Genomic DNA, 24,917 nt, shown 5'->3' on the forward strand with positions numbered 1-24,917 from the left:
TTAGGGTTTGCTGGCTGTTTATTTAGAAATGTACTTCCTGGCATTTATTGTTGCAGTGCTCACAAGGAGGTGCTTGTGAGAGAAGTGTGAATAGTATGGGCAGTGCCATTGCTGATTTGTCTTACTTTTCTCCTTTTGGATCTGCTTAGGTCCGATCAGCTAGGGTCAATGTTCCCTGTAGGTTGAGAATTACAGGACTTGGGAATATTTGGGAAATGATCTCCACTCCTATACATAATCAAAGGGCTAAGTACAGGTGTGTATTTCCTGCAGGTCCTTCCATACGTTGCGGTAAGACACACACTTAGAGAAGTCCTAAGTGGAGCCTTTCTACAAGCTCTTTTTCTTTGCATTGACTCTCTGGGTACCACATGTTGATTATACCCATTTAGTGCCTGAAATGAGATGGAAAGGGTGGTGACTATTGCAGTTCTGCAAAGGTGGAAGAACCTGACAATGTGTAACAAGCACCTGTGCCAATACTAATGTGACTGCAAAGGATGATCTCCCTGTTCTGTAGGTGCAAAATGTGATGTTTAGTTTGCTCAGAGCTGTGCAGGAAGCCTAGCATATTAAGGAAACTTCTATATCTGTGTCATGTAGTTAAATGGTAAAGTGATCTTTCAGCCTGGTTGTAAATGAGTAAAAAGGAGCGAGGGAAGAACATTATGAAAGAGTATCAGTATTTCATATCCTGCCTTTAGTATATGGAGAAAATAAAACACGGGTTATTGGTCTACATTAGCATGTTCTGCTGAAGTGCTGCTGTTGAACTTGGAAGAAAATGAATATCAAATATTTGTCATTTTTGGAGATGGAGTGCTAGATCCTCCACAAGTTAAATTCTAATAATTCAAGCAAAGATGGAAGCTGATGCCTGCTTCAAAACCAATGCATGGTGAAATTCTGAGTCCCTTGTCTTTCCTGGGGCGTAGATTTCAGCTGATCTCTGCAAAGGGGTTGGAGAACTACAGTCCTTAAATTACCAGCATCCCTTAATGATATTTAATTTAAATAATGCTTATATGTCAGACAGAGCTTTCCCCATTAAAAAGAGAAGCTTTTATTAACAGCTGAAATGATAAAGTACTATAATGTTGCAGAATAGAAAATAGAAACATAACATGATGTAATGGATTGCTTTTATTTTAAGTTAGTGTGCAATGAATACTATTGAGCAAGTCTGTGAAATATTTCTCTGATTTTTATAAATCAAAATACAAGGCATTCAACTCAGCTTAATGGAGGTTTTTGTTGTTTTCTAATCAGATAATCACTGTGCTATCCCAAAGTATGATGTCAGATTAGTTTAACCCTAACATTCATAGCAAAAATTGTCTGAAAATTATTTTACTAATTTCTTTGTGAAATTTGCCTAACATTTTTAATTGTTGCAATCACACATTCCATGTCAGAGCTTGAAAATTCATTATCAGGTCTTGTCATATAAAGTCCGTATTTATATATATGTAACCTTTTTTTTGGCAGTTAATTAGAAGCATTTTAATTAATATAAATAGCAGGACAATTTAAGTAAAAGCATCTGCTGTATAATTTGGCAATATTATAATTAAAAAGCATCACTTACATTATATCAGTTAATGATTTTGACATGATAGATACCATGCAGGGGTTTTTTTTCCCCTCTTCCAAGTTGATGCGTTTTACTGCAATCCTCCTGTGTGTCTGTTAGCAACTATGACTGCAATTTGATAGAAGTATTTATTTACAGATTTAATACATTTGGTACTATAGCAGTTAATTAGGGTGTCCTAGATAAATAGAAAAAGCATTTTCAATAGCTTATAGAATTGGTGGAATTTCTTCTTTGTGTGTTCAAAACATTTACTGTCTCATGATGTGTACATATGTATAAGTAGATTTTCCTTCTTTGGCCTGTTCTGGAGTATAACATCAGCAGGTACCACTTACATATTTTTGTGTAACTCTTCACTGTGTTGCTTTGGAATTTTGAGCAATTTTCTGTCAGTTAAGTTGTAGTTGTGTATCAGATAAGTGTGTCTTTAATAAATCATTGCCATTATAAATGTAGATGTTGAAACCAAGCAAGGGATATTCTAGGCACTGATGTTTTCCTAAGAATAGAAAGTCAGTACATTTTTGTGGTTGCCCCTGACCATTAAGGTTGGAGGAAGGTTCTTGGAGAGAATTTCTAGCCAAGCCATATAGAGGTAATCAGACACTACTCCTTTTCTTGCCACTGGGAGGCTCCTGTTGAGGCAGAAAAAAAAAAAATAACATTCCCATGATGAAGTCAGAAGTAGTCCTGATAACATACATCTCACTAACTGCAGTTTTGCCATCCATCAGCTTATTTTCTGATCTCTAATTACTGGGAGATTAGACTTTTAACATATGGGCATATGGATCAATTTATGGTAAATGTTACCTGATGACTTCTTTTTTGGAGACTGAGCTAATAGAGCTAAAGAGGTTTGTCTGCACATCACAAATACTAACTAAAATTTTATTCTGATAATGGCTTCTCTTTTATTTTCTTTTCATTGTTCTTTGTTGTCTCTGTAGCTAGTAAGACTAAGTCATATTCAGTGTAGTCCCAGAGAGCCATCAGTCCAGATGCAAGTCCTCCAAACAGTACTTTAAAAAGTACCTTTAAAATTTTCCCTAAATGGATTAACACAGGTTTTTCTGAAACTCTAATCCAGAATCCCTTTACACATTATCCTCTACAGTAGAACAAAGGTCTTGCAACTCACAGGACAATGAGGTTAGCTGCCCTCGAATGCTCTTGTAAGAGTTCATTCAGACGGACTTGGCGGTAACTCTGATTAAAACAAAACAGAGGGAAAAGAAAAAACTCAGGTCAGTGATGCTCAGTTCTGGTGCCTTGTGGATGTTATACACTTACCCATTGCCCACAAGATTTTCTGCTGTTGCTTTGGCAATATTGAAAACTGTGCCTGCTCTGTGGGCCAGAGTGATAAAGGTGGTGAAACAGGAGGCTAAGCCATGCTTCTTGATTAGTATAGTTATGTGGGGGCCAGAGATGTTCACTGCTGTGTAAGATTTCCTGGGGATGGGCATTGGTTTTGTGTTGACAGTACCTAAGATGGCTTAGACATAGTTTTAAACTATTTATTTGGTAATGGAATATAGGAACTGTATGGAGCCTCCTTTGCTCCATAGTGTAAGTATATTAATTAATCTATTTTGTAAATGTCTGGCTGACATACCAGTAAGGCTGAATGTCAGGGGGTGTGTAGATATACGAGCACCTTGCCAGAAATTCACCCCTTAAAGAAAAGAGAGGAGTCTGGAGTAAGACTTAGCTGCTTTATGTATTGTGTATGTGTATGGACTTACACAAATTAAATGAATGGCTGTTATTTTGAAATTCAGCCAAGGCTACTTTGTAGTGAGGTTCAGGCCCTCAAGGCTTTTATAATTTAGCACAAATCATAGGAAACAAGAGACCAGGGCAGGTTTGTGTAGTGGGAGATTGCAGCATGGGAAATAGATGTGTCTTAACTGGGCTTATAAATTATTCTCTCCCTGGAGAAGATAACAAGCTGTTTTTTCTTCATTCACACCTTAAATTTTCCTTCTCTACAAACATTTCACTGTTCTTTTATGCATTTTATATAGGTAAGAATCCTCATAATTTAGCCAGTTGTTATCTCACGAGAGTCATCCTGTAACATCACCCTTTATCTGTACTGCCAGGTTTTCCTCTTTTGAATTTTAAATGTGTTCTAATGTCCTCTGTCAAATTCCCAGAACTGCCTTACTTCTGAAGTTAAGGGGCATGCCTTTCCAGGTGTGTAAGCTAAACTTTGTTGCTGTCTCTTGATTTATAGAGAGATTCAGCATTTTCATATTGCTGACTGCTTTCAGCCTGTGGGGTGGTTTTTTGTGGTTCCTTAGTTAGTGACCTAGACAAGGCAGCTGACTATCATCACTTTATGTTGGTTATCAAATCTATGAGAAGGGTAATACAGTGAGCAGTCTGTGTTATCTTAAATCACCATTGATTTCAGCTTATGTTAATATGTCAGACTGTGAACTTTAATGGCTCTGAGATCAGACTTGCAATCCTTGCATTGCTGAGGAAGTTAGTGGCACCATAAAGTGTAGATAACCAAACTCTCAGTGCACTCAGCTTGATCCAACAGGAACCATAAATGAAATTGCTAGATTAATTCTCTGTGAGTTACAGGACAGCTTGTCTCTTAAGGGTGGAAGAGTTTGCAGTATCCTTTCAGCACTGACCTGGTGCTGAAGCCTGGTGGTACATTGCTCGAAAATTACAGTCCCGACAAAATTAAAGGGCAGCTTAGGCTCTAATTCACCTGTTGAACCAGCCAACGTCAGCCTTAGAGTGTCCCTGAATTACAGGAGAGCTCCTGCCATTGTAGGCAGGTATAGTCTTCACACTACCATTGAGATAAGTATCTGTGTTGGATCTTGTAATTGGAAAAATTCCTAGAGCCAGGATGTGTATTTCCCAAAGTTGTCAATGTCTGGAGCTGCACTTAAAAGTTCTAAAACAGTGGAGCCATTTAAGAAACCTCTCAGCAGATCTTATTAGCTCAGGCTCAGCACAGTACTGTGTGGCTTCTGGTTCAGAGGTGGTTTTCATCTGTCTGGCTCTGATGTGGGCTGAGGCTGGAAAATACTGTGTAAAGTTGCCAAGGTCTTACAGAGGGCTGAATAATGCAATCACAGCACACCTCTGCAGTGTTTACAATATAAATCCCATTTGTAAATATCAAACACAGGCTTCTACATGTCATGTTCCTAATTCTGTATCTGCTATTTCACATTTTCTTCCTAATCACTTCAAACATCTGGAGTGTCAGAAAAGGTGCAGATGTAAAAAGGAAGGCGAGGCTTTACCTTCTCCTTGAATGCTTCCAGCTCTGCATCTGTAATTTTCCATGGAGTCTCTCGCTTTAATTTCTCAGCAGTTGTTATATCTTTGCAGCTTTCATGGAGGCGATATGGTTCAATCATCTCTTCAAAGAATTTCCAGCTGAAACAGGAATTACAAAGGAGGGCTTGCTGCAGGGTATGAACTCACTAACTTATTGCACAGACATTGTGTATGGCAGGCCTCACTGACTATAATTGTAGCCGAAAACCACACAAAATCCTTAACTATTCTTTGCTACATTATGCCCCAAGTTATATCTGTACCACTTCAGTTTTTGGGGGGTTATTTGAGGATAATTAAACATTGCCTTTGGTCTGTTATAGTTGCAGAGAATTTTCTGCAGTTTCCTGGTTGTAGCAGAAATACTGAAATGAGTTCTACAGTAACTCCAAAGTGCAGTATTAATAATGTTAACAATTAATATGGGTCTCCTCATAGACAGTGAGCTTTTATTACTGTGTAACTTCAGCTGGAGCAATTATCTGACTGATAGTTTAACTATTACAGTTTTGATGAAATGGAGAAACAGGTGATGTAGATTTCCTGTGGTAAGAGGCTGAAGGAAAGGCTGTAGGGTTTTTTTTCTATGTGAGGGCTCAGATTTGTGTTTGTTTCCCAACTGTTCTACAGATTTTTCTCTTGAAATTTCAATTTGTTTCTTGAAGCTTTTGGCTGTCATCTGGAGGAGCTTATCATCCTTCTGTACTTCTCTGCCTGCTCCTTTGTTGAAAGTTCCTATCATCCCACAGAGACCTCAGGGAGTTTCTGTTCTATTAATATAAATGTGTTTCTTTCAACACTTTATGCTTCAGTCCTCATGGTGAAGTGAAATGGGAGGCTGGGCACCAGCTGGGCTTCGTTATGAGGTCAGGAAGTCAAGAGCCTGGTTAAAGGCTGTGACATGCAGCATTTCATGTTGCTGTTGCTAGGTTGCCAGAGTTTGTCAACATCCTTAGTGTCTGTTTCAGTATGTAAAATAGTGATAATCCTTTTATTATTAGTGAAAGAAATGGAATGCCAGCTGGGAAAGAGATACAGCGGTCTAGCAAGTGTCTGGCACAGTATTCACTTGTTCTGTTAGATGGAGCTGATGTAGCAAACACGTTTAGTTTTATGTTGATGCTAGATATGTGCTTTTTATATATATATATATATATCTTTTATTTATGTAAAAATAATACATACTACTGAGGAAAAAAAGGTTAACAAGAGAAGTATTCTGGACAGTTCTTAGTTTTTTAAGTTATGTATCTGAAAGATCAAGGTAGCACTAGTAAGTGACTTTAGGTATATAGTAATAAAATCTTTATATTCCTTGGTCTATATTCTTTATTACATATCCTATATAAAAATCTCCAATGAACTGTAGAAACGCTGGTAAGTCTACCATTGCTTTTGCAAAATTGTGTGTGCTTGGAGAAATGGGATACAGGAGGATTAAGAGACTAACTTGAGATTGTACCTGAAGGGAGGTTGTAGCCAGATGGGGGTTGGTCTCTCCTCCCAGGCAACCAGCACCAGAACAAGAGTCTCAAGCTGCGCCAGGGGAGGTTTAGGCTGGATGTTAGGAAGAAGTTCTTCACAGAAAGAGTGATTGGCCATTGGAATGGGCTGCTCAGGGAGGTGGTGGAATCACCATCACTGGAGGTGTTTGAGTGGACTGGATGAAGCACTTGGTGCCATGGTTTAGTTGATTAGATGGTGTTGGGTGATAGGTTGGACTTGATGATTTTTTCCAACCTGGTTTATTCTGTTCTGTTGAACTCAGAGGAAAGGCTTTGAGTGGAGAAGAGGAGCCCTTTGAGTTTGAAATAGCTATGGACCTAGCAGGAGGCCAGTAAGGGGTAGGATGGAAGAAAGCATAGCAAGGTTGAGAATTGAGTGAGTTGTGAATTGAGTTAGGATTTTGTTACTCCCTAAGCAACCTGCTATATGCTTTCTTCTACACAAAGCAGAAGAAATAGGTGATTTCTACAGAGATATGTTTTAGAAAGCAAGGGCTTGAATTTGTGATTTGGGTGTTGTTGTTTTTGGGGGGGGGGGGGGGGGAGCTGTTTTTGGTTGGTTGGGTTTTGTACCTAATACAATTGGAGGTAGAGCTTCCTGAACACTGTTTTATGAACTTCCTAACCTCTACCTAGGATTATTAGTTCTGTAGATAAGTTAATTTTTACAAATGTTGAGCTTCATTATCTTTGAGTGATAGGGGGGTACTGTAATACCATGCTCAGGTGACAGGAGCAGTATCCCTATGTCTGGCCAGAAAAATGTTCCATTTATGAATTCATGGTAAAGCCCAGAAGGCTGAGTTGGCAGAGATGGTGAGTTTACAAGAGAACTGGACTGACTAACAGGATGAAATGAAGTCTGTTGCAATCTAAATAGATTTAAAAAGTCTTCATGAAATGCCTGTTAAATTCAGTGGCTCATAATGATGGTATCTAATTAGTCTTTACAACACAAAGAAATAGACTGCCTATAGTTTTGACTCTGAGTTGTAATTGTAAAAAAGGTTCTTTTCTTTTTCCTGCTCTAGGTACTTTGAAAATTATTGCAATAAAATAGCAGTGTTATCCTTTGTGGTGTTTTCTTTCTTTCTTTCTGTTTTTTTTTTTTTTTTTAATGCTCAACATAGAAGAAACAAGCTTGTGACAAAGGCCAGCTGCCAAGTAATGGATTTTGGCAATGTTTCTTACCTCTCTTTGTTGGGCTTTATATTGATATCACAAATGATATTAATATCAGCAAATTTTATTCTGAATTTGCTTAGAAGTGAAGCCATCCTGAAAACAAAAGAGAGAACATTTTATCACTATATTTGAGTGCCTTGCATCAAAGAGCACTTATAAATAAGTTAAGATATCAAATGCAGTTGCCTCATTATCTCTAACTATATGACAAATTGCACTAAATGCTTTAGTGTTTCAGTTTCCAATTACAGAATTGGACTGATGTGATTGCTGTGGAGTAATTCATTTAACTGATGATCAATGAAAATCACAAAAAAATGAATAGCAGACAGAAGGAAGGGTGTTTACATTTGGGGGGGGGGAAGAGGTACTATAAATATTTGCATAGGCTTGAATTACAAAGGAAAAATATTCAAAATGCAGTAGGACAGAATTCTCCAGTATTTACAGAGGGCTTCTGTTACTCTCTTATTGTCAGATTTCTGTGCATGGAGTATGTACAGGTGTGTGCCTTGCCAAAAATTAGGTCTGGAAGGTTGATGTGGAAAGGAGTATTCATTTGTGAATTTATATTGACCTACTCAGATGTTAACCACTGTGTATTTTCATAAAAGAAAATACTTTGCTTTTCTGTCCAGCTGGCAGGAGGAGTAGTTTATAGCATTGTGTGGATTTGTTTTGAGATTAGAGAGGTTTAGTTAGGTCAGTTTCAGTTCTGGCTTTGGTTGAAGCATGGCTGTGAACTTACATATTTTATCTACAAGCAGTGTATACAGGTACCAGAACTGCCTCTGAAGGTCTGTCATGGTTTGACAAGTCTCATTTGATGTCAAAACCTCCTACTTCCTCTGAACAAGATGTGGTGACTTGAGTGCTTAGGTCGGGGAGTGATTTGCAGTCCTGACCAGTCAAACTTCAGTGGAGTCTCTAGACATTGCAGAAATAGTTCCCTGCAGGTCCTTGGGCAGCTGTAAAGCTTTTTTTACCCAGTGATAAGAATAGCTTGTACAAACACTTGTGACCTTCTTCTACAGAAATATGTTAATTCAAGGGTAGAACCACAGAGGGGTAAACTTTCCCTTATGTAAAAGACAGCATCCTTGTGGCAACTGTCTTTTCAAAGCACTGTATCATAATCCTAGGGATGCTAAATTCTGACTCTTGTTCTTATATCCATGTTGCTTGTTTTTCACTGGAGTTTTGGTGGGATTTTTTTTTTAACTAGCTATGTGCTGCTGCACTTTATTAAGCATTTAGTGACTTCCATCCCAAATTGGCCTGAGTGGTAAAATCGCTGTTCCTCTAATGTGTAAAGTACTTTGGAAGGAAAGGTCCTATATACAGTAATGAGAAAAATAAGTTTATAGTAGTACCTTTCATTTGCTTGAAGGGGAATGGTGATTATGAGATCTAGATCAACTTGATCTTAAAGTTGATAAGCTTGCACTTTAACTTCTTTGCATTTTACCACAGTCAATGACATTTATGTGAGCTATCTGCCTATGGTATTTGCATATGAGAAGCTTCATATGCAATTTCACTTACTGTTAACTGGACAATCTCATGTAAATCCCATAAAACTAATTATATTCTCATTACAGAGTGCAGACTGCTCTTCTTGGAAAAGGGAATATGAGCTGTTAATGGGGGAGAGCTGTTGGCTGTGAATTCCTTTGATCCATTTACACTGAGCCTTGAGGGCTGTGCCATAAGCTCAACACCATTTTTGTTTATGCTGCCCACAGTACAAGCCAGTTGTGTTGAGATTTTCACAGCTTCCTGCTGCATATGCATTATATTATCAATTCAAACTCTTTAAACAGTGAGACAAATATAGTTATATTTACACTAGTTTTTCTTCTTCGATCCTATTGACTTTTCCTCCAGTGAAGATCCTTAATTTGCAATTTTTCCACTTCTTCCTTAATGTTAGAATGTAAGGAATTAGGATTGTTAGACCTAGAAGAACATATAAAATTGCAGGAAGATCAAATTAGTGCATGGTGTGGTAAAAATCCAGTCCTTCACTTTGGCAGTGTTGGACGTAAGTTAATGTTAAAACATGTAAGCCAGACAGAAAAATTACTCTGTTATCCTAAAAGAAAACAGCTTGTGCCTGTTTTTATATTTGGTAACACAAAAATCTCTCCCTGCAGTTCTCACTTGAATTCCTTACCTCCATCATCAAACAGCCACCAAATGTCAATTGTGCCTTTCCCTTGCTTCTTTTTAAATTGAGTGCTGGCTTCTAGCAGCTTCTGATTGAATTCACCCACATGCATTGACTGCATTGTGTTAATGGTGCTCTCTGTAATGAAAAAGAAAAAATGTGGAAGGATTTCTGACAAGTGAGGCAACAAGTAGCTTTAGGGAACCAAGGGGAAAGAAAGCTTCAGGAAAATGAACTGTTTCTGACACAATTTCTGATGTTTAAATCTTTTAAAGTACATAGCATCTGTACTGTATATTTAAATATGCCAATGTACACAGAAACCAAAGCTTGTGTAATACTTTGTCACTAGATTACAACATCTTGAAAAGGGTTATCTGATTATTTGTTCCTTGGTTCTTTTTAGTAAAAGAAAAATTCACTGGGGCCTTAAAAAGCAATTTGGGAAGCATCTGATAGATTTTAGAAGTAAATAAGCACTGTTTTGCATTGTTTACAAGCTTGGCTGTATGTTGTAAAATACAGAGCTCCCTGAAATGACAGCAATGGTGGACAAATTCCTAGTGAGGTACAGCAAAAGCATGAGTGAAGCTAAGACTAGAAGGCAGTAAGTGTATGTGGCAACTTCACTATGCTTGTCAGGGTCATTGTTAATTGAAAATAAACTTTGATTCTTGCCATTTGCTTGGCTGGCTTTAAAAAGTACAGTCTTGCCTGTGTACTAACAGAGTGTTTTCTCATTCTGTCTTTTGAAGCCTGTGGCTTTATTGCTGCTTCTCTTTCAATGATTTCAAAGAGATGGTGTCAGAGCACTATTTTAAATGGAGCAGACAGGCTTCTTTAGAGGTTTTACTCTGATCTGTTAGGTTCTGAAAATGCTTTGTTTGGTTTTCCTGTATTTCTAGAGTGTGGACAGTATAGTTCTAAGGCAGTTAGAGCCTTTCCTTTACAGTCCCAGCATCTGTGCTGGAAGATGCAATAATTCTGGGGAGCATGTATAAGCAAAGCAGAGAAGCAGGGCTATTTATTAACACCATCTATCTCGTATATAGAGCCAAAGTGTGTAATATATATTTCCTCTGTATGTCTGAACTAAATCAAAAAGGGTAGTTGAAACAGGGGTGTGTGCTCTTGTGGTATTTGTTACAAAAATATATGCTGCTGAAGCCTGCAAAATGAACTGAAGTCTGCCAAGTAAAGAATAATGGCATCTTATGTTTTTAGTCTGTAGATCTTCTTGATACCTGAGAGAGCTGCATGCACAGCCAGATGTAATAGCCTCTGCTGGTGAAAATTCTGAAAATACTTGTGTGCATTCAAACCTAGCTTCAGGTGGGTCCTGGGTTAACAGAGCCTGCTCTCACAAGCTCCCTCTCTCCCCACGCAGATGGGAGGGAAAGTAACATACAAAAAAAACCCCTTCTGTGCTGACGTAAAGAGTTGAGATAGAGTTTTCTTTAAGAAGGGATGGGAAGGGCCTCTGTTTAAAAACAGAGTACACCATTTCAAAGAGCCCTATAAATAAAACCCCAACTTGTTGTGTATTCTTCAGACTTTAAAACTGTCTGCAGTTTTTGACAAACAGAATTCAATGTAAGCTAAGCTGAGAAGTTCATCTACCAAAGGGGGAAGGAGGGGAAGGAAGTTTTATTTGTGACTTTGAAGACAGGTATCGTACTAGCAGAGGATGGTCACTTTGCACAGGGTAGGTCTGGTTCCAGGGCTTTCTGTTTGACTCTAAGGTGAACATTCCTGAGGAAAAGTCCAGTTTGCATATTGGTGAAAATGTGATTCATTGAAGGGTCAGGAAGAAGTTGTTATTTTGGAACTTACCCTTCTTTGTTTCATGTCTTGAGATATTGAGTGTGCCAGCTTTTCTGAAGAATCCACAGATGCCACGTTTTCCTTCTTCAAAATCATTTTCTTTAATGGTAGCTTCCAGTGCCAATCTCTCCTGCTCCAGCTTCTCTAATTCCTCTATATATTTGGAAAAATAAAAGAACTGATAATACATCACTTTCTATTGTAAATTAACTCACTTATTGAAGTAATGTTGGTGATGCAATTGCTGTTGTGGTACTTTGTACACAGTGTAAAGCTTCTGGGAGCAAAAATTCTTTTAAAATGGTTTTTCCTTGCAAACCAATAGGGAGGAGGAAGCTGAATTTATCTCTGGAAGCTCTGACTTAGGGTGCCCATGCCTACAGCAGTGATGTGTACTGAAGTGCTGCTCTGCTGCTCTCAGATTCCCTTTCCCACATCTAATTCAGTATTACTGTATTTTATGGTTACATGAGATGCTATTTATTGAGTTATGTTTGTGAATTTGGTTGGTAGGTTTCTTTCCCAAGAATTTGAAAACACGTTAGAAAAGCTGTTTTCTTAAAGTGAGAAAGCTGAAGTATTGAGTTCTAGCCCTTGAGTCCCTATTGTAAGAATCATAGAATTGTTAGGGTTGGAAGGGACCTCAAGGATCATCTAGTTCCAGCCCTGGCAGGGACACCTCACACTAGATCAGGTTGCTCAGAGCCCTATCATAGAATCCAGCCTGGCCTTAAAAATCTCCAGGAATGGGGCTAATACCAGCTCCCTGGGCAACCTGTTCCAGTGTCTCACTACCCTCATACTGAAGAGTTTCTTCCTAACATCCAATCTACCCATTTCTATTTTTGCTCCGTTCCCCCTAGACCTATCACTAGTTGGCATCCTAAAAGGTCCCTCACCAGCTTTCCTGTAGGCCCCTTTAGGATACTAGAAGGCCACAATAAGGTCTCCTCGGAGCCTTCTCTTCTCCAGACTGAATAGCCCCAAGTCTCTAGTTGCTCTTCCCAGCAGTTCTGAGCGCAGTTTGCCTGCGAAACTGGGGAGACGCTGAAGGCAGGTTTACAGCAGGCGGCAGCAAAGAGTTGCTCTGCTTTTTATGCCTGCTTGTGTTCCTCGTCTATGTAACACAAAACATCTATCCGGTGGGGAGCGTGAGGTACACTAGAAGTAGTGTCCAGGTTTAGGCTGCATCTCCCTGGTCAGGTGGACAAACTTAGAAGAATTGGAAAAATTATTGTGCTGAAAATGTAGAGAATTATTTTGATGGCGTTTTTATATGGATCATTTCCTCCACAGGGTACCTGAGGAAGCAGTAAGACCTCTGTGTCCTCTAGAATTAAAAACAAAGGCCACCGTTTATGTGGCTTCTGGAAGCCCTTTCTTCAGGTGCAGCTGCCTTTGTGCGCTGTCTCCCTCCACCTTTTCTACCCAGATGGCATATCTGCCTTAATGGTTGTGGTATGGTGGAAGGTTTTCCCTTTTCCCCTTGAGATATGCACAGCTAGCCTAAGGCAGAATGAACAAGGATGTACAAAAAGAGAGCTCATGTTTCCTGTGAGTACCAGATTTTTTCAGGGCTGGGAACTTTATGGGCCCCAGCATTCCACAGAGGTGGTACTAGAAGTGCAGCTGGTCTCCTCCTGTCACTGCTTCGGCAAGGATTTCAGACAGGATTGAAGCTGCAGAAGCAGGGCGGAACTGTAGAAGTTACAGGTGTAGAAATTGTTCTAGAAACCAGTGACTTCAAGATTCCTTCCTGTGCTGAGCATATAACCAGCACAGACATGCAGCTATTGGGTCACCACATACCTTGAACCTGAAGGACCTGAGATATATCAAATCCTTGGCTAATTCTAACAATAATCATGCCGAGCTCAAAGTCAAAGGCATCACTGAAAAGAAAGAAAAAGAACAATAAATATAATTTGCATCATGCATGTCAATAAGGAAAGCTATTTTGAGAAGATCAGTAAAAGCATTAGTGCTTGCAGGGAGGTATTGCAGCCAAGTACTAGATTGTTCTAGGTAAAATCACAAAAGGAATTGCCCAAGAATAAGTAAAGTACTAGCAGCTTTCTTCCCTCATTTGAAAAAGAGGCTATGCCTGAAATGGGTCTTTCTGACAAACTGGGGTGGGTTTTGTTGTTCTTTAACTTGCTTCAGCTTTACAGGTGAATTTTGAGCCAGGATCTATGGAAAGCCTGTTTCTAAATAACTGTTTCCTAGATAAATCTCAACCCACAATGCTGCTGAGCCTTAGGCACACACGGGATTTGAAGCAAGGCTCTTCCTCTATCTCCTAGGCTTAGAAGAAGAATTCCATGATGTTCTCTTATTCCCTAAGTATATGTATTAGGGTTGTTTGTTCTCCTGCCCACTAAAAACAGAAAAATGCAGTTCTGCAAAAACACTGCTGAGAGCAGTGCTGCTTCTGTGTATAGCATTGTCAAGCCACATCAACTCTGACAGCGCCAGATGTTTGCTAAGCAGATCTTGCTAGGTGTGTGAAGCCAAGGACATCTTTGTAACAGGCAGAAATTCTTATTACAGAGCTAGCATGTGTGAAGCTAGATTTGTAGGTATTTTCTTGTATTTTCTACATATAAAGTTCTGTGTGAAATACTGTATTAATCTAAGAGGAGTAAAAAGGGAGATGCTGAGCTGTGACTTACTGTATAATGCCCACATAGTTTTCAACTTGTGTGGCAGTGGCACTTCTCCAGTCCTTCTTAAACCCAATCACCAAGGTATTTGGTTTCATTCTGCCCAAGCCTGAGGCCTAATAATATTAAAACACTGCTTGAGAAGGTACACACAGATGCTTTTACTGTAAATGAAAAGTAATGGCAAAAGATAACTGAAGTAATGTTCTGGAGACACTTACAGCTAGATTGCATTTCATGAATGTCCTTCATGCTCACACCCATGCAGAAAGCAGAAAAATTGGCTCTAAATCATTCCAACTAAAAATTTTTAGATGACAGAAATGCAGTTTTGCTAAATTAGCATTCATTTGCATTTATTCTGACATGCTCTCATTAAAATGGTTCAGTAACTTGGAATCAAGACAGACTTCAAACACTGTTTGTATGCTCGTTCTAACATAATAGTGTAAAGCTTTTATCAGATTTGGAGTACTTAATAGACAAGCTGAGTCTGAAGTCTCTAAAAACACCTCAGATGTGCATATCCTCTTAAGAATAATTTTATTTTGCCTTGAAGTTAGAAACTGTTGCTGTTCTGATTGCTATATTCTTTCCAGAATATTATCCAGAATTACCTGAATATGCTTTATAAATAAGCTTACAGTTTATAAACAGGATGAACAAATGATTTGTCAGGATACTAGATTACCTACAGACCAGGGCCTGGATACCAAAACCTGAACATGTAAAGGTGGTCAGCTCTAGATTCAGCTAACCTAATTTCTACAGAAATTTAAATACTCATTGTATTGGGAATCTTCAAGAGGAGAGCGACAAATACACCAGCTTGTCAAGTGCTTACACTTTCCAATTTTTACTACTAGCAAAAAGAAATAGGTAAAAATTGTTGGAACCTTGGTGTGTGTGGTTTTGAGTAGCGCTGCTCCAACTGCACTATTGACATTGAAATGAGCAGTTGATTGGCAAAGCGATGCAGACATCCTTAGGTTAGAATAATGATGATGTGGTTATCCTTCTGTTTGCTGGAGGGGAATTATTTGTGGTCTGGTAGTTGTCTTTGGCAATAGTGTTTAAGCAGTAATGGAAAGGAAGAGATGTTGAGACTGCAAGAGTTCTCAAAGACATCAAAAGAATCTCCTGCTGAGACAATGCATAAACCCAAGATGATGTGTCCTTGTGAGACTTTGATAGAACAAAGGGATCTTTATTGATAATATTTTATCTTGCTCCATTCAGCAAGTGTACAAAAAGCCCTGATAGGCTACCAGTGAGTGACTGTTACCCAGAGTATTTTAGTCAATTCCATAGTGTCTCACTTTGCATTCATGTATTTTCTGCAGTGTATTTTGTGAAAAAGATGGGATTTTTTTTCCTATGTTTTGCCTCAGTACCTGTATGTTTAAATATTTATATATGTGTGAGAGAGAGCGAGATGGCAAATATGAAAACAGGGCCTCTGTGCCTTCATTAAGGCCATTTTGAATGGACTGTTGGAAATGATCTGCTGTATTCTTACAGTAATAGGAAAATATTGCAGACTATTTAGATGGCCCTTCTCTTTGCAGCAAATGTATATTGGGCATTTCAGTTTTCAATTAATGCAAAAATATTCTCAGATACTAAATATGCTTTGTAATACCAGACAATGGAATTGATTTTGAGTGTATCAAGTGTTGGCTGTGCAGACAATCATATGTTGCCCTATAGATGCCTCTCTTTTTTTGACAATAGTGTCTTGTTTGTTTAGGAGAGAATCAGTCTGACTTGTCTTATAATTCCACAGCCCAGAACTAGATCTCTTTATGAAATAACCTGTAATATAATATACACGTACCCCCAGAATGCCCTTTCTGTGTATAACATCATCCATATATGCAGAGGACTTTTTAAGAAGTAAACAGTAATGGTAATGCTTTACATAAAGGGATGCTTTGATGTAACAGTCTTCTGTGTGTTGTGTAAACAAAAAGCTTACTTGAAGTAGACTTTTGACTCCATCTCTGAAGCTGTCAGCTGCCACTGCCGCATAAAAGGCTTTTCTTTTGTTCTTTGTGAGCCAGGCCTGTTTTTTTGCCATGCCACTGTTCATCTCCTTAACACACAGCTTGCGTGGTCCCTGCATGATACAATAAAATATTCTTAAGAAGGCTTTGTATTATATATCACACAATGATTTTCAAGGAGTTATCTAGTCAGCTGTGGGAGCAAATAGAGAGAGTCAGAAAAATGCCTTTCCAAAAAGGTTCACAGATTCCACCCTTTGGAAAGAACTGTGCTACTAACATAATTCACATTCTGTTTGAGAGCTGAGGCTGTTAATGCTACTTAAATGCAGTGATTCTGACAGAAAGAAGGACTACTATGGATTGCAGCATCTTAGAAAAATATCTAAGGTATGCTGAAGTATCTCAGAGTGAATAAAGTCCCTCTCTGACTTGACTACCCAAACAAGTCTCAGCAGATCTAAATATACATAGTTAAGCTCCTGTCTAATATGAAGAGAAAACAGTTGTTGCCATACAATTAATGATGAAAATGCCTTTGTCACCAGGTTACTCAGGTGATCATCTGCTAATTTAATGAAATAAAAATCCATGACTTGACAGCAGAGAATGGAGTGGCAGTGGGTGGCCAAAAGATTAGACTTAGGAAAGCCGTCATGCCTGCAAGCACAGCCTTTAAAAAGATTGGGATAAATTTAGGAAGCGTGTATTTGGAATTTAATTGATTGTAAACATCTCTGCTCTTAAATTTGAGTTTAAGGTTTGCTAGGTTTTGTTTATTCCCTTTCATGTTGTCTTTAGGAAGCTAAATCAGTAGTCCAGATTTTCTTCAGCAGTGAAGGTGAAACTCTGAGAGGCTCCCTCAAGAGTCTCAAATATTGGTTTTAGTGTTACCAGCCTGGACAGGTAGTCTTTGGTTTCCAATGCAGAATAGAAGAGCAGAATTTTAAACTGTGGGAGCTTGTCCAGCAGCACCAGAGACAGAAGCAGTAATTAGACTAGGCATGCCAGGATAGAAGTGCTTGGAATCCAATTAGTATTTTCCTGTGCCTAACTTGGGAAGTGGTGTCAGTCTGGTTTGTTGTGAAAAAATCATTTGAACTTTATGGTTTTTGGAAGTTTCATTTTGTACAGAAGTAATTCCTTTGTGCTTTCAAAACTGTCATATGGTCTTGAGGGTGCTGACAAGTTGCAACTGTGGTTCTAAGAGAACAGATAACTAGAGGAATTGGTATAAGTTTCCTATATGATATAACACTAGGAAGGCTTGTTAAACACATGCTGGGGAGACTGTATTTCAATATTCACCTTTGAAGCTTTCACATTTCAATTAAGTTAGTGTATGGTAGGTTTTTGTTTGTTTGTGTTTAGTTGTTTTTTTTCCTAACCTGGGAAACTGTTAAAATAATGCTAAGGAAGATTTGATTTATTTTTTTTTTATCCATAGCAAATATTGTAAGCTGGAAATTTGTTGCCTATTCAAGAACAGTGTAAAACTTGATCATTACAAAATGAAATGTACAGGAAGGATCACCTACTTGAAAATCAAATCCTAAACCGTGGTTGTGGATGTAAAGCCCAAATGTCCTCTTTTTCAACACTTTTCAGCCTTACTGGACCTTTTTTATTATTTTTTTTAATTGGAAAAAAGGGATGTACTATACATTTATATAGATGCAGAAATAACTGCAATACATTTACTTTCAGTGGACTGGTATTGGCTGATAGAAAAGGAGACAAGGTCTTCAAAAATGGGCTTTCCAGCTAGTTCATCTAAAACACAGGAAAAAGTAAAGCTGTGAAATAACCTGGCAGATTTCATATGTCATGTTTTCATCTCTGCCCTTCATTTATTTATTATTTTTATTTAGCATGGTATGTAGATTAAAAAGTGAGTTTTGACCTAATCAAAAATAAGCCAAGTTGATGCTCACTCAGGGATTCTCCTTCATGTGTGTTTCTGAGCCGTGTATGAGAAGTACAGAGGGGAAAATGGCAGGGGGTGTGTGTGGGGGTGTGTGTCCATGTGATCTTCCTTTAATGAGGTCGTGCTGCATTCTTGGGTGGCAGTAAATTTTCTGGAGTTTGTTGGATTTATTGGTTGTAACTTGAGAAGAGTTTAATCATGGTTGTTGGAAGTTCCCTTGTAGGTAAGGACTGAAGTTCCCTTGTAGGTAAGGAAAGGAGGAAAAGGTGTTTTCTGTCTTCCCAGCTTCTTTAAAGAGAGTACCTGAAGACAGTTTCACAACTGGCTTGCACAATACATTTTTTTCTGGCCAAAGGGACAGTCCCACCCTTCTGTGAGGTGATGGCCCTACGCCTTCTGTCTATCAGTGTTAATGTTTGTGCAATTGTACAAGGAGTCCAGTGAATTTGCAGACTGAAGACTAGCCTTGCAAAAATACTTCATGTGAAGGCAGGGAGTAAAACAACAATACCCCTTTCTACCAGAAACTCAGCCTGTTCAAGCCAACATGTACTCACCACCTCAGAGACAAATAACTTTAATTTTTATGTTCAGTTCCCATATTTGTTTTACCTCTCTCTGAACCATCTATCACCATGTTCCTGGGAACATTCTTGCTGCTCTTTGGAAAACAAGGAGTAGGAGATGTTCTGCCTGGCATGATGTCTCAAAACTTCATGCATAGCTATCAGTTTGTCAGTTTTTGAGGCAAAATATGCTGGACGTTACATTTAAGGCTAAGTAGTCTTGCTGTGCTTGACATATATTGTAGGCTGCTGTTCAACATGCTCCCTGGGGATTTTATCATCCCCATTTTACCAAAGTGTTACAAATCACAAAGGCTCATTACATCATGTTTTTATTACTAACCAGATTAAATTTAGCTGAAGTTGAAGAAATTAGAAAAAAAAAAGTTGGGAAAATCCTTACACTAGCCAAATAAGATTTATTGTTTTGTATGGACAGGAACAAAATCTCAGTTCTCCATAGAAAGTACTAATACTAGAGAAACATGCCTAAGAATACAGAAAACTTGCTGAATCAACTTTAGGAAGCTGCATAGTCTCAGCACAAACTAACTAGGACCATTCAATCAAATCTATTGATTCATTTGATTTGAGAACAATCACGCTCAGATCTTCTGTACTCCCTTTCTGCAATGTGGCAGCATCAAATGAATTATTCTTGCACTTCTGTAGAAGGACACATTGTCTTGCCTGGACTGACTCTCCTTGTTCAATTCTTGCTGTGAGCTAGGTTTGGTTTTTGTTTTTGACTCTCAAAATTAAAAGGTCATTGTAATATTTAAAATGCCTTTTCTCCTCTACATCAGAAACCCATCTATTTTTATTCTGTCCTAATGAGAGACTAGATCTTCACCCTTTCAGTTGCATCTTTTCCTGTTTATTTATCACTGGAAATATAGAAATATAGTTTGGTCCTCTCTTTAGATCTCAGAGGAGCATGTTTATCCTCAAAATTAGCATTGTAGCTTTGGAGAAACCACTGCAAAGAGAGCTGAAGTATTCACTGAGACCCAACAACGCAAATCAGTGACAAAGCTGAAAATAGAGCCTGGGTAATATGACATTTGCACTCTGATCCTTCAGGTTCTTTGGTTCTGGGTTGGTGTGGGTTTGTGGGTTTTTTGTTTGTTGTTTTGGTTTTAAGCCTTGCTGTGTTCATTAAAAAAAAAAATCTTTCCTTGTAATGCTTTTTTTTTTTTTTTTCAAAACAATTTTTGGTCTGTCTACTGTGAACTCTGAAATGCATCTCAATGAGGCATTTACCAGCAGGCTCTATATCAACCGATAGCTTTCTTGTCAAGACTTATGACAAAATTCATTCTCAGTGCGAATCTCTTTCGTGGTGTGCACAGACGCCCATCAGCACCAATGGGAACATTGTGTGCTGAGTGAGAGTGGAATGTGTAATGGAGATCTGCAGCACTGGTGCTGAATTTTCAGCTTCATACAAGTTGACCTTACCATGTACACTTCACAACAGATGCACAGCCCGTTGTTCTTTGTGAAAGCATGTGTGATGTCTAGCAGAGCAGGCCTGATCATAGGAGCTCCTGTTAATGCTATGCACTGCGGTCTGTTAGGAGGAAAAGAGAGGTTGTATTTAATTGAGGCAAGTACTTACTCAAAACAAGCCATTTCACTAAAGGTCACTGAAAATCTTACCTGAAGTTTTTCACATGGTCTTCCACTGTAGTTAATGCCAGAGCACTGTCTAAGGCATTAACATAGTAAAGAGCCTGTGTAGAAGAGCCCCAGTTTACTTCTGCATATAAAAAAGACAAAGAATGCATATTAGAGCATGGGCTTTTCTCTGTTTTATTGTAAAGCTCAGCAACCATGTTGTCTGTGAGCCAAAACATGGTATGTTCTCTCATGCTTCATAGATACAGAGCTATCATTCTTTGTGCCTCACAACAAAATGGGCTTTGCTTTTGTGATTAAAAGAAATTAATTTAAAAAAAAACTGTAGAGAACGTTCTTCCCTTGCTCACAAATTGTTTTCCTCTCTGATCCATTAAGTTTGTATCCCTGTGTGTAAAATGGACAGCCCTGAGTCATGTACTGGGTGTGGAATTTCAGGAAGCTCAAATTAAACCATCAGGAAGGAACAGTGCTAGCTCCAATTAGCTCTGTTCTATTATTTAGGTCAAAAGTTGTTCTCAAAAGCCAATTTTGGCACATATAGCTTTCCTCATTATTGTGCAGCTGTTTGGTGGATGGAGGCAGATTAGAAAAGAAAAGAAGAGGAAAAAGGCTTTCCACACTTTCAGATCTACACCAATGCTGATCAAGTTCCATTTTACCAAGATACAAAGTTAATAGTCAGTGCAACTAAGTGGAGTTTTGTGTGACTATCTTGTGTACCGGTCCAGGCTAAATCAGATGGCTGGCACTAAAATCCAGACCTGGGTTGGTTTAATCCTCAACGCAAATAACCAGTTTCTCCACTCTAGTAGTGGTGCTGTATTGAACCTGTCCAGAGAAGGGCAACAAGGCTGGTGAGAGGCCTTGAGCACAAGCCCTACGAGGAGAGGCTGAGGGAGCTGGGATTGTTTAGCCTGGAGTGGAGGAGGCTCAGGGGAGACCTCATTGCTTTCTACAACTACCTGAAGGGTGGTTGTAGCCAGGAAGTGGTTGGTCTCTTCTCTCTAGCACCCAGCACCAGAACAAGAGGACAGAGTCTCAAGCTGTGCCAGGGGAAGTTTAGGCTGGAGGTGAGGAGAAAGTTCTTCACTGAGAGAGTCATTAGACATTGGAATGTGTTGCCCAGGGAGGAGGTGGAGTCACCATCCCTGGAGGTGTTCAAGAGGGGATTGGACGTGGCACTTGGTGCCATGGTCTAGTCATGAGGTCTGTGTTGATAGGTTGGACTTGATGATCTTTGAGGTCTCTTCCAACCTTGGTGATACTGTGGTACTGTGAGTTCTGAGGGCAGGTCCTGTGACTTGCTGAGCTACTAAGCAGTTTTGTTTCCAGCAGTAAAGTGTGCTTATCTTTCTTGATTTAATGAGGAATTGTAGAGAAATGCTAAAGGATGATCACTTCATGAGTAGTTCAGTTTGCATTTTTGTTGTGTAGTGGGCAGCAGGTTTACATCCTGAGTGAGGACCCCAGATGAGTCAGCTAAGAGCATAACAAAATTCAGGCAAGGTTTTGCATGTGGATGGAAAAAAAATAATCAGTTGTGCTCAAATAAAAGTGCAAATGTAGTAAGGACATGACAGGAATAAAGCAGTGTGCTGGAATGTTTACACAAACCCCTGAACCATACTTAAAATGCTTGTTAAGCAAGCAAAAATGTACCAGATTATCATCTTTTTTATATAAAGTGAGACTGAATGGGATGCTTCAGACTTCCCTCTAAATAAAAAAGCATTCAATAAAAAATAATGTCTACTTCTGTAAGCAGAATTCATTCCTGTAAAATCAGGCCTAGCTGCATAACATCTCCACAGAACAGCAGTGTTGTGGCCTTACCTGGCTTCTTATACGTTACATAAATATAGAGGAAGAACTCAATGGCATAAGTGATGAGGGCTGCCCACCAGTTGATGACAAACATGACACCGCAGCACAGAAGGGCTCCAAAAAGTGACACCCACATGTTATAATATCTGAATGCAGGTCTCCAACCTGTTTAGAAAGAGTTGAGGAAACTGGAAGATCATAAAGTACACTGATCAAAGGGTGAGCCACTGATTTTTATGCATACAACTTCATGTGAAATTTATTTCAGACTGTCAGAAGAGGTGGTGGTGATATGTACAAATTCTGTCATTGTGATTATCAGCAGATACTTAGATGTTTGGTGACATATTTATATATGTATAGAGTATTGGGTCTTACAGACTTCTTTTCCTACAAACCCTTTCCCACTACTTTATCCAGCATGGCTTTGAGTAGCCATTTTGTTTATATGTATTTTTGTCAAATTAATGTTTCTTGGTTCACAACTGAGAACTGATTTTTCCTGCTACTCCAGGTAATTGGCTACTGTGTCCTTTTGATCCATACACATAGAACTCATTAATGGGAGATAAACACTTGCTGAGAGTAAATGCACCTGTCTGAAACTTGGAAATTGCCTTGTCTCGCTGTGGAAAAATAAAATCATTTACAATTGACTTCAAAAAGAGATGATTCCTGCTGCTCTTCAGCTGTGGTACTGAATCCATCCCCTGCTAGCAATGAAAATGATGAGGCAAGCAGAGAACCTCCATGGTTTGCTGGTCTCTGCCAGGTGTTCTACAGAGCAGACTCTTTGGAGATGGAAAAAGCATGGAAAATACAAGAGAGGCTGAGCAACCCTGTTTTGGATCATGTTTGTAACTAGGGAATGGGAAATACCTGCTGTGAAGAAATTTGCTGTCCTACAGCCTTGCAATTATTATAATCTGTCATTGTGAATTGGTTGAAATTAACTGGAGGAAATGAGAGAAGAAAAATGACTGCAGTTTTATGTGAAATGTTAAGTAGTGGCAGAGCAGAGTCAGATGCACGCACATGAAGTCTATAGAGGTAATTTTTACTTGGCTCCAAGGCCATGTAGAGCAGATCTGCATTTGTTCAGCTGTGCAGATAATTAGTAGCAATGCTAATCTTTTCTGCCCTCTGAACAAACGGCCCCATGTAGATCCATAGGAAGGAAGTAGATGTAGGCATTTATGTCACTACTGCAGTTTCTTCACACTGGAAATCAAAAATTTATTCCTCGCTTCTTGAATTGAATAATTGATTCACAGTGGCAGGAAATTCTTTCCTGTGTGACAAAACCAGCGTTGCTCAGCTCATTGGCTTTAGTTCTTAAGGTGTCACCCCTTCATTCATGGAGATGATGAGAATTATTCTGCTGTGGCAATCAATACACAAGCCTGAAAGCCAGTAGTAGGTTTCTTTGCTGCACAAAATGTAGAGAGGGACTCCTGAGTTGTCCCTGAACAAGACCTCACTGCATTTCATGTTACAATTCTGCTACTAACCACTGAAGAGCTGTGCTGATGCTGTTGGGTGGACCTGTTCTTGTTCTACATGTTTGCTTCCAGCAGTATAACTTCTAGTGCAAACTATGTTCTTTTGAACAGTTGTGGAAGTTTCACTACATTTGGAGGAGAAGGGCATAGTGGCTACCCACTATACCCTGCTTGCTTTACGTGGCTAGAGTTGGCATAGGTTTTTATCCACCTATATTGTGTGAGAGCGAGGGGAAACAAATACCTTGAGGATCCACCAAAGCCTTTTTCATCCTGTACAGCTGTAGGGAATGTAAGAACTAGAGCCATTATTTTTATCTTTTGGAGATAAAATGCCATCATATTCGATGAAAGCAGTAAAGCCTCAGAGGACATCATTTCGATGTTTTACAGGTACTGCAGCTTTCTCTGACATACAGTCAAAAACTTGCAGAGATCAGAATGTGAAGTCCCCGTTTAAATCACTGGCAAATGCAGACTCACCTGGAGATTTTGCATACGAGGCATGGAAGCAGGAGAAATTAATCAAAGCATATGAAGCCAGGAAGAAATTGGAGATGATGGGAGCAATGGTATTCAGTTCAGCTGCAAGACACACACAAACAAGTCAGAATAGGCACCAATTTCCTAGACTGTTGGATAGCTTTTTCCTGATGGTGAATTAAATCTGGATGCTGTCTGAATTTGTCATCCAGGGAGATCTTGGGTATTTTCCTGTGGTACTCTTTTAAGGCCACCTTGATGTACCTTCATTCATATTAAGTAGTGTCTGCAAGGTTATACTCACTACTCTGATTTTACTGATTGGCTCTTAATGATGTAGATCTGGTGTAAATTTCAGATTTTTTTAATGTAGTAACCCCATAATGTTTTGCTTTTTAAAAGGCAATCTGAATTTTCTTTACTAAACTTCCCATTTTCTTAGTGTTTCTTAGAGTTTGGATCTTGGAAAAACTAATTTAAAAATCCCAGTACCCCTAAATATGGTAGCTGGGGTTTTCTACCACTGCTGCTGGCAAACTGGGATTTGCTTTGGAGCTGGCTGTGGGGAAAGCCTGGCAGAGTAGGCTTCCTAACTATCTCAGAATTACCTCATAGCTACATGCAATAGAAATTGGAAAGCTGTTTACAAAGTGATGACTTTGCCATGTTTGGTATAGTTCTAAGCACTGCCATCTTCCAGCAG

The 24,917-nt window shown here is 39.0% G+C and overlaps 1 protein-coding gene across 3 annotated transcripts in view; it reads right to left on the minus strand.

The window, feature by feature from the left end:
* Window positions 1-1,130: 1,130 nt before the first annotated feature.
* Window positions 1,131-24,917, minus strand: part of SLC12A1 (solute carrier family 12 member 1) — a 49,788-nt gene continuing 26,001 nt past the window's right edge. For all 3 annotated transcript variants that reach the window (XM_068143785.1, XM_068143786.1, XM_068143784.1), the window contains exons 14-27: window positions 24,215-24,316; window positions 22,239-22,394; window positions 20,424-20,523; window positions 20,223-20,334; window positions 16,241-16,381; window positions 14,272-14,378; window positions 13,409-13,491; window positions 11,609-11,752; window positions 9,782-9,913; window positions 9,453-9,564; window positions 7,612-7,698; window positions 4,879-5,014; window positions 2,739-2,806; window positions 1,131-2,232 (exon numbers count right to left, since the gene is read on the minus strand). In XM_068143785.1, coding sequence (XP_067999886.1) covers window positions 2,097-2,232; window positions 2,739-2,806; window positions 4,879-5,014; window positions 7,612-7,698; window positions 9,453-9,564; window positions 9,782-9,913; window positions 11,609-11,752; window positions 13,409-13,491; window positions 14,272-14,378; window positions 16,241-16,381; window positions 20,223-20,334; window positions 20,424-20,523; window positions 22,239-22,394; window positions 24,215-24,316 — 1,616 coding nt within the window. In that variant the 3' untranslated portion in view covers window positions 1,131-2,096. The remainder of the gene's footprint in view (window positions 2,233-2,738; window positions 2,807-4,878; window positions 5,015-7,611; window positions 7,699-9,452; window positions 9,565-9,781; window positions 9,914-11,608; window positions 11,753-13,408; window positions 13,492-14,271; window positions 14,379-16,240; window positions 16,382-20,222; window positions 20,335-20,423; window positions 20,524-22,238; window positions 22,395-24,214; window positions 24,317-24,917) is intronic.

This window comes from Melanerpes formicivorus, unplaced genomic scaffold (assembly GCF_026170545.1).
Source record: "Melanerpes formicivorus ecotype bairdi unplaced genomic scaffold, bMelFor1.0.p_v2 SCAF_10, whole genome shotgun sequence".
NCBI lineage: Eukaryota > Metazoa > Chordata > Aves > Piciformes > Picidae > Melanerpes > Melanerpes formicivorus.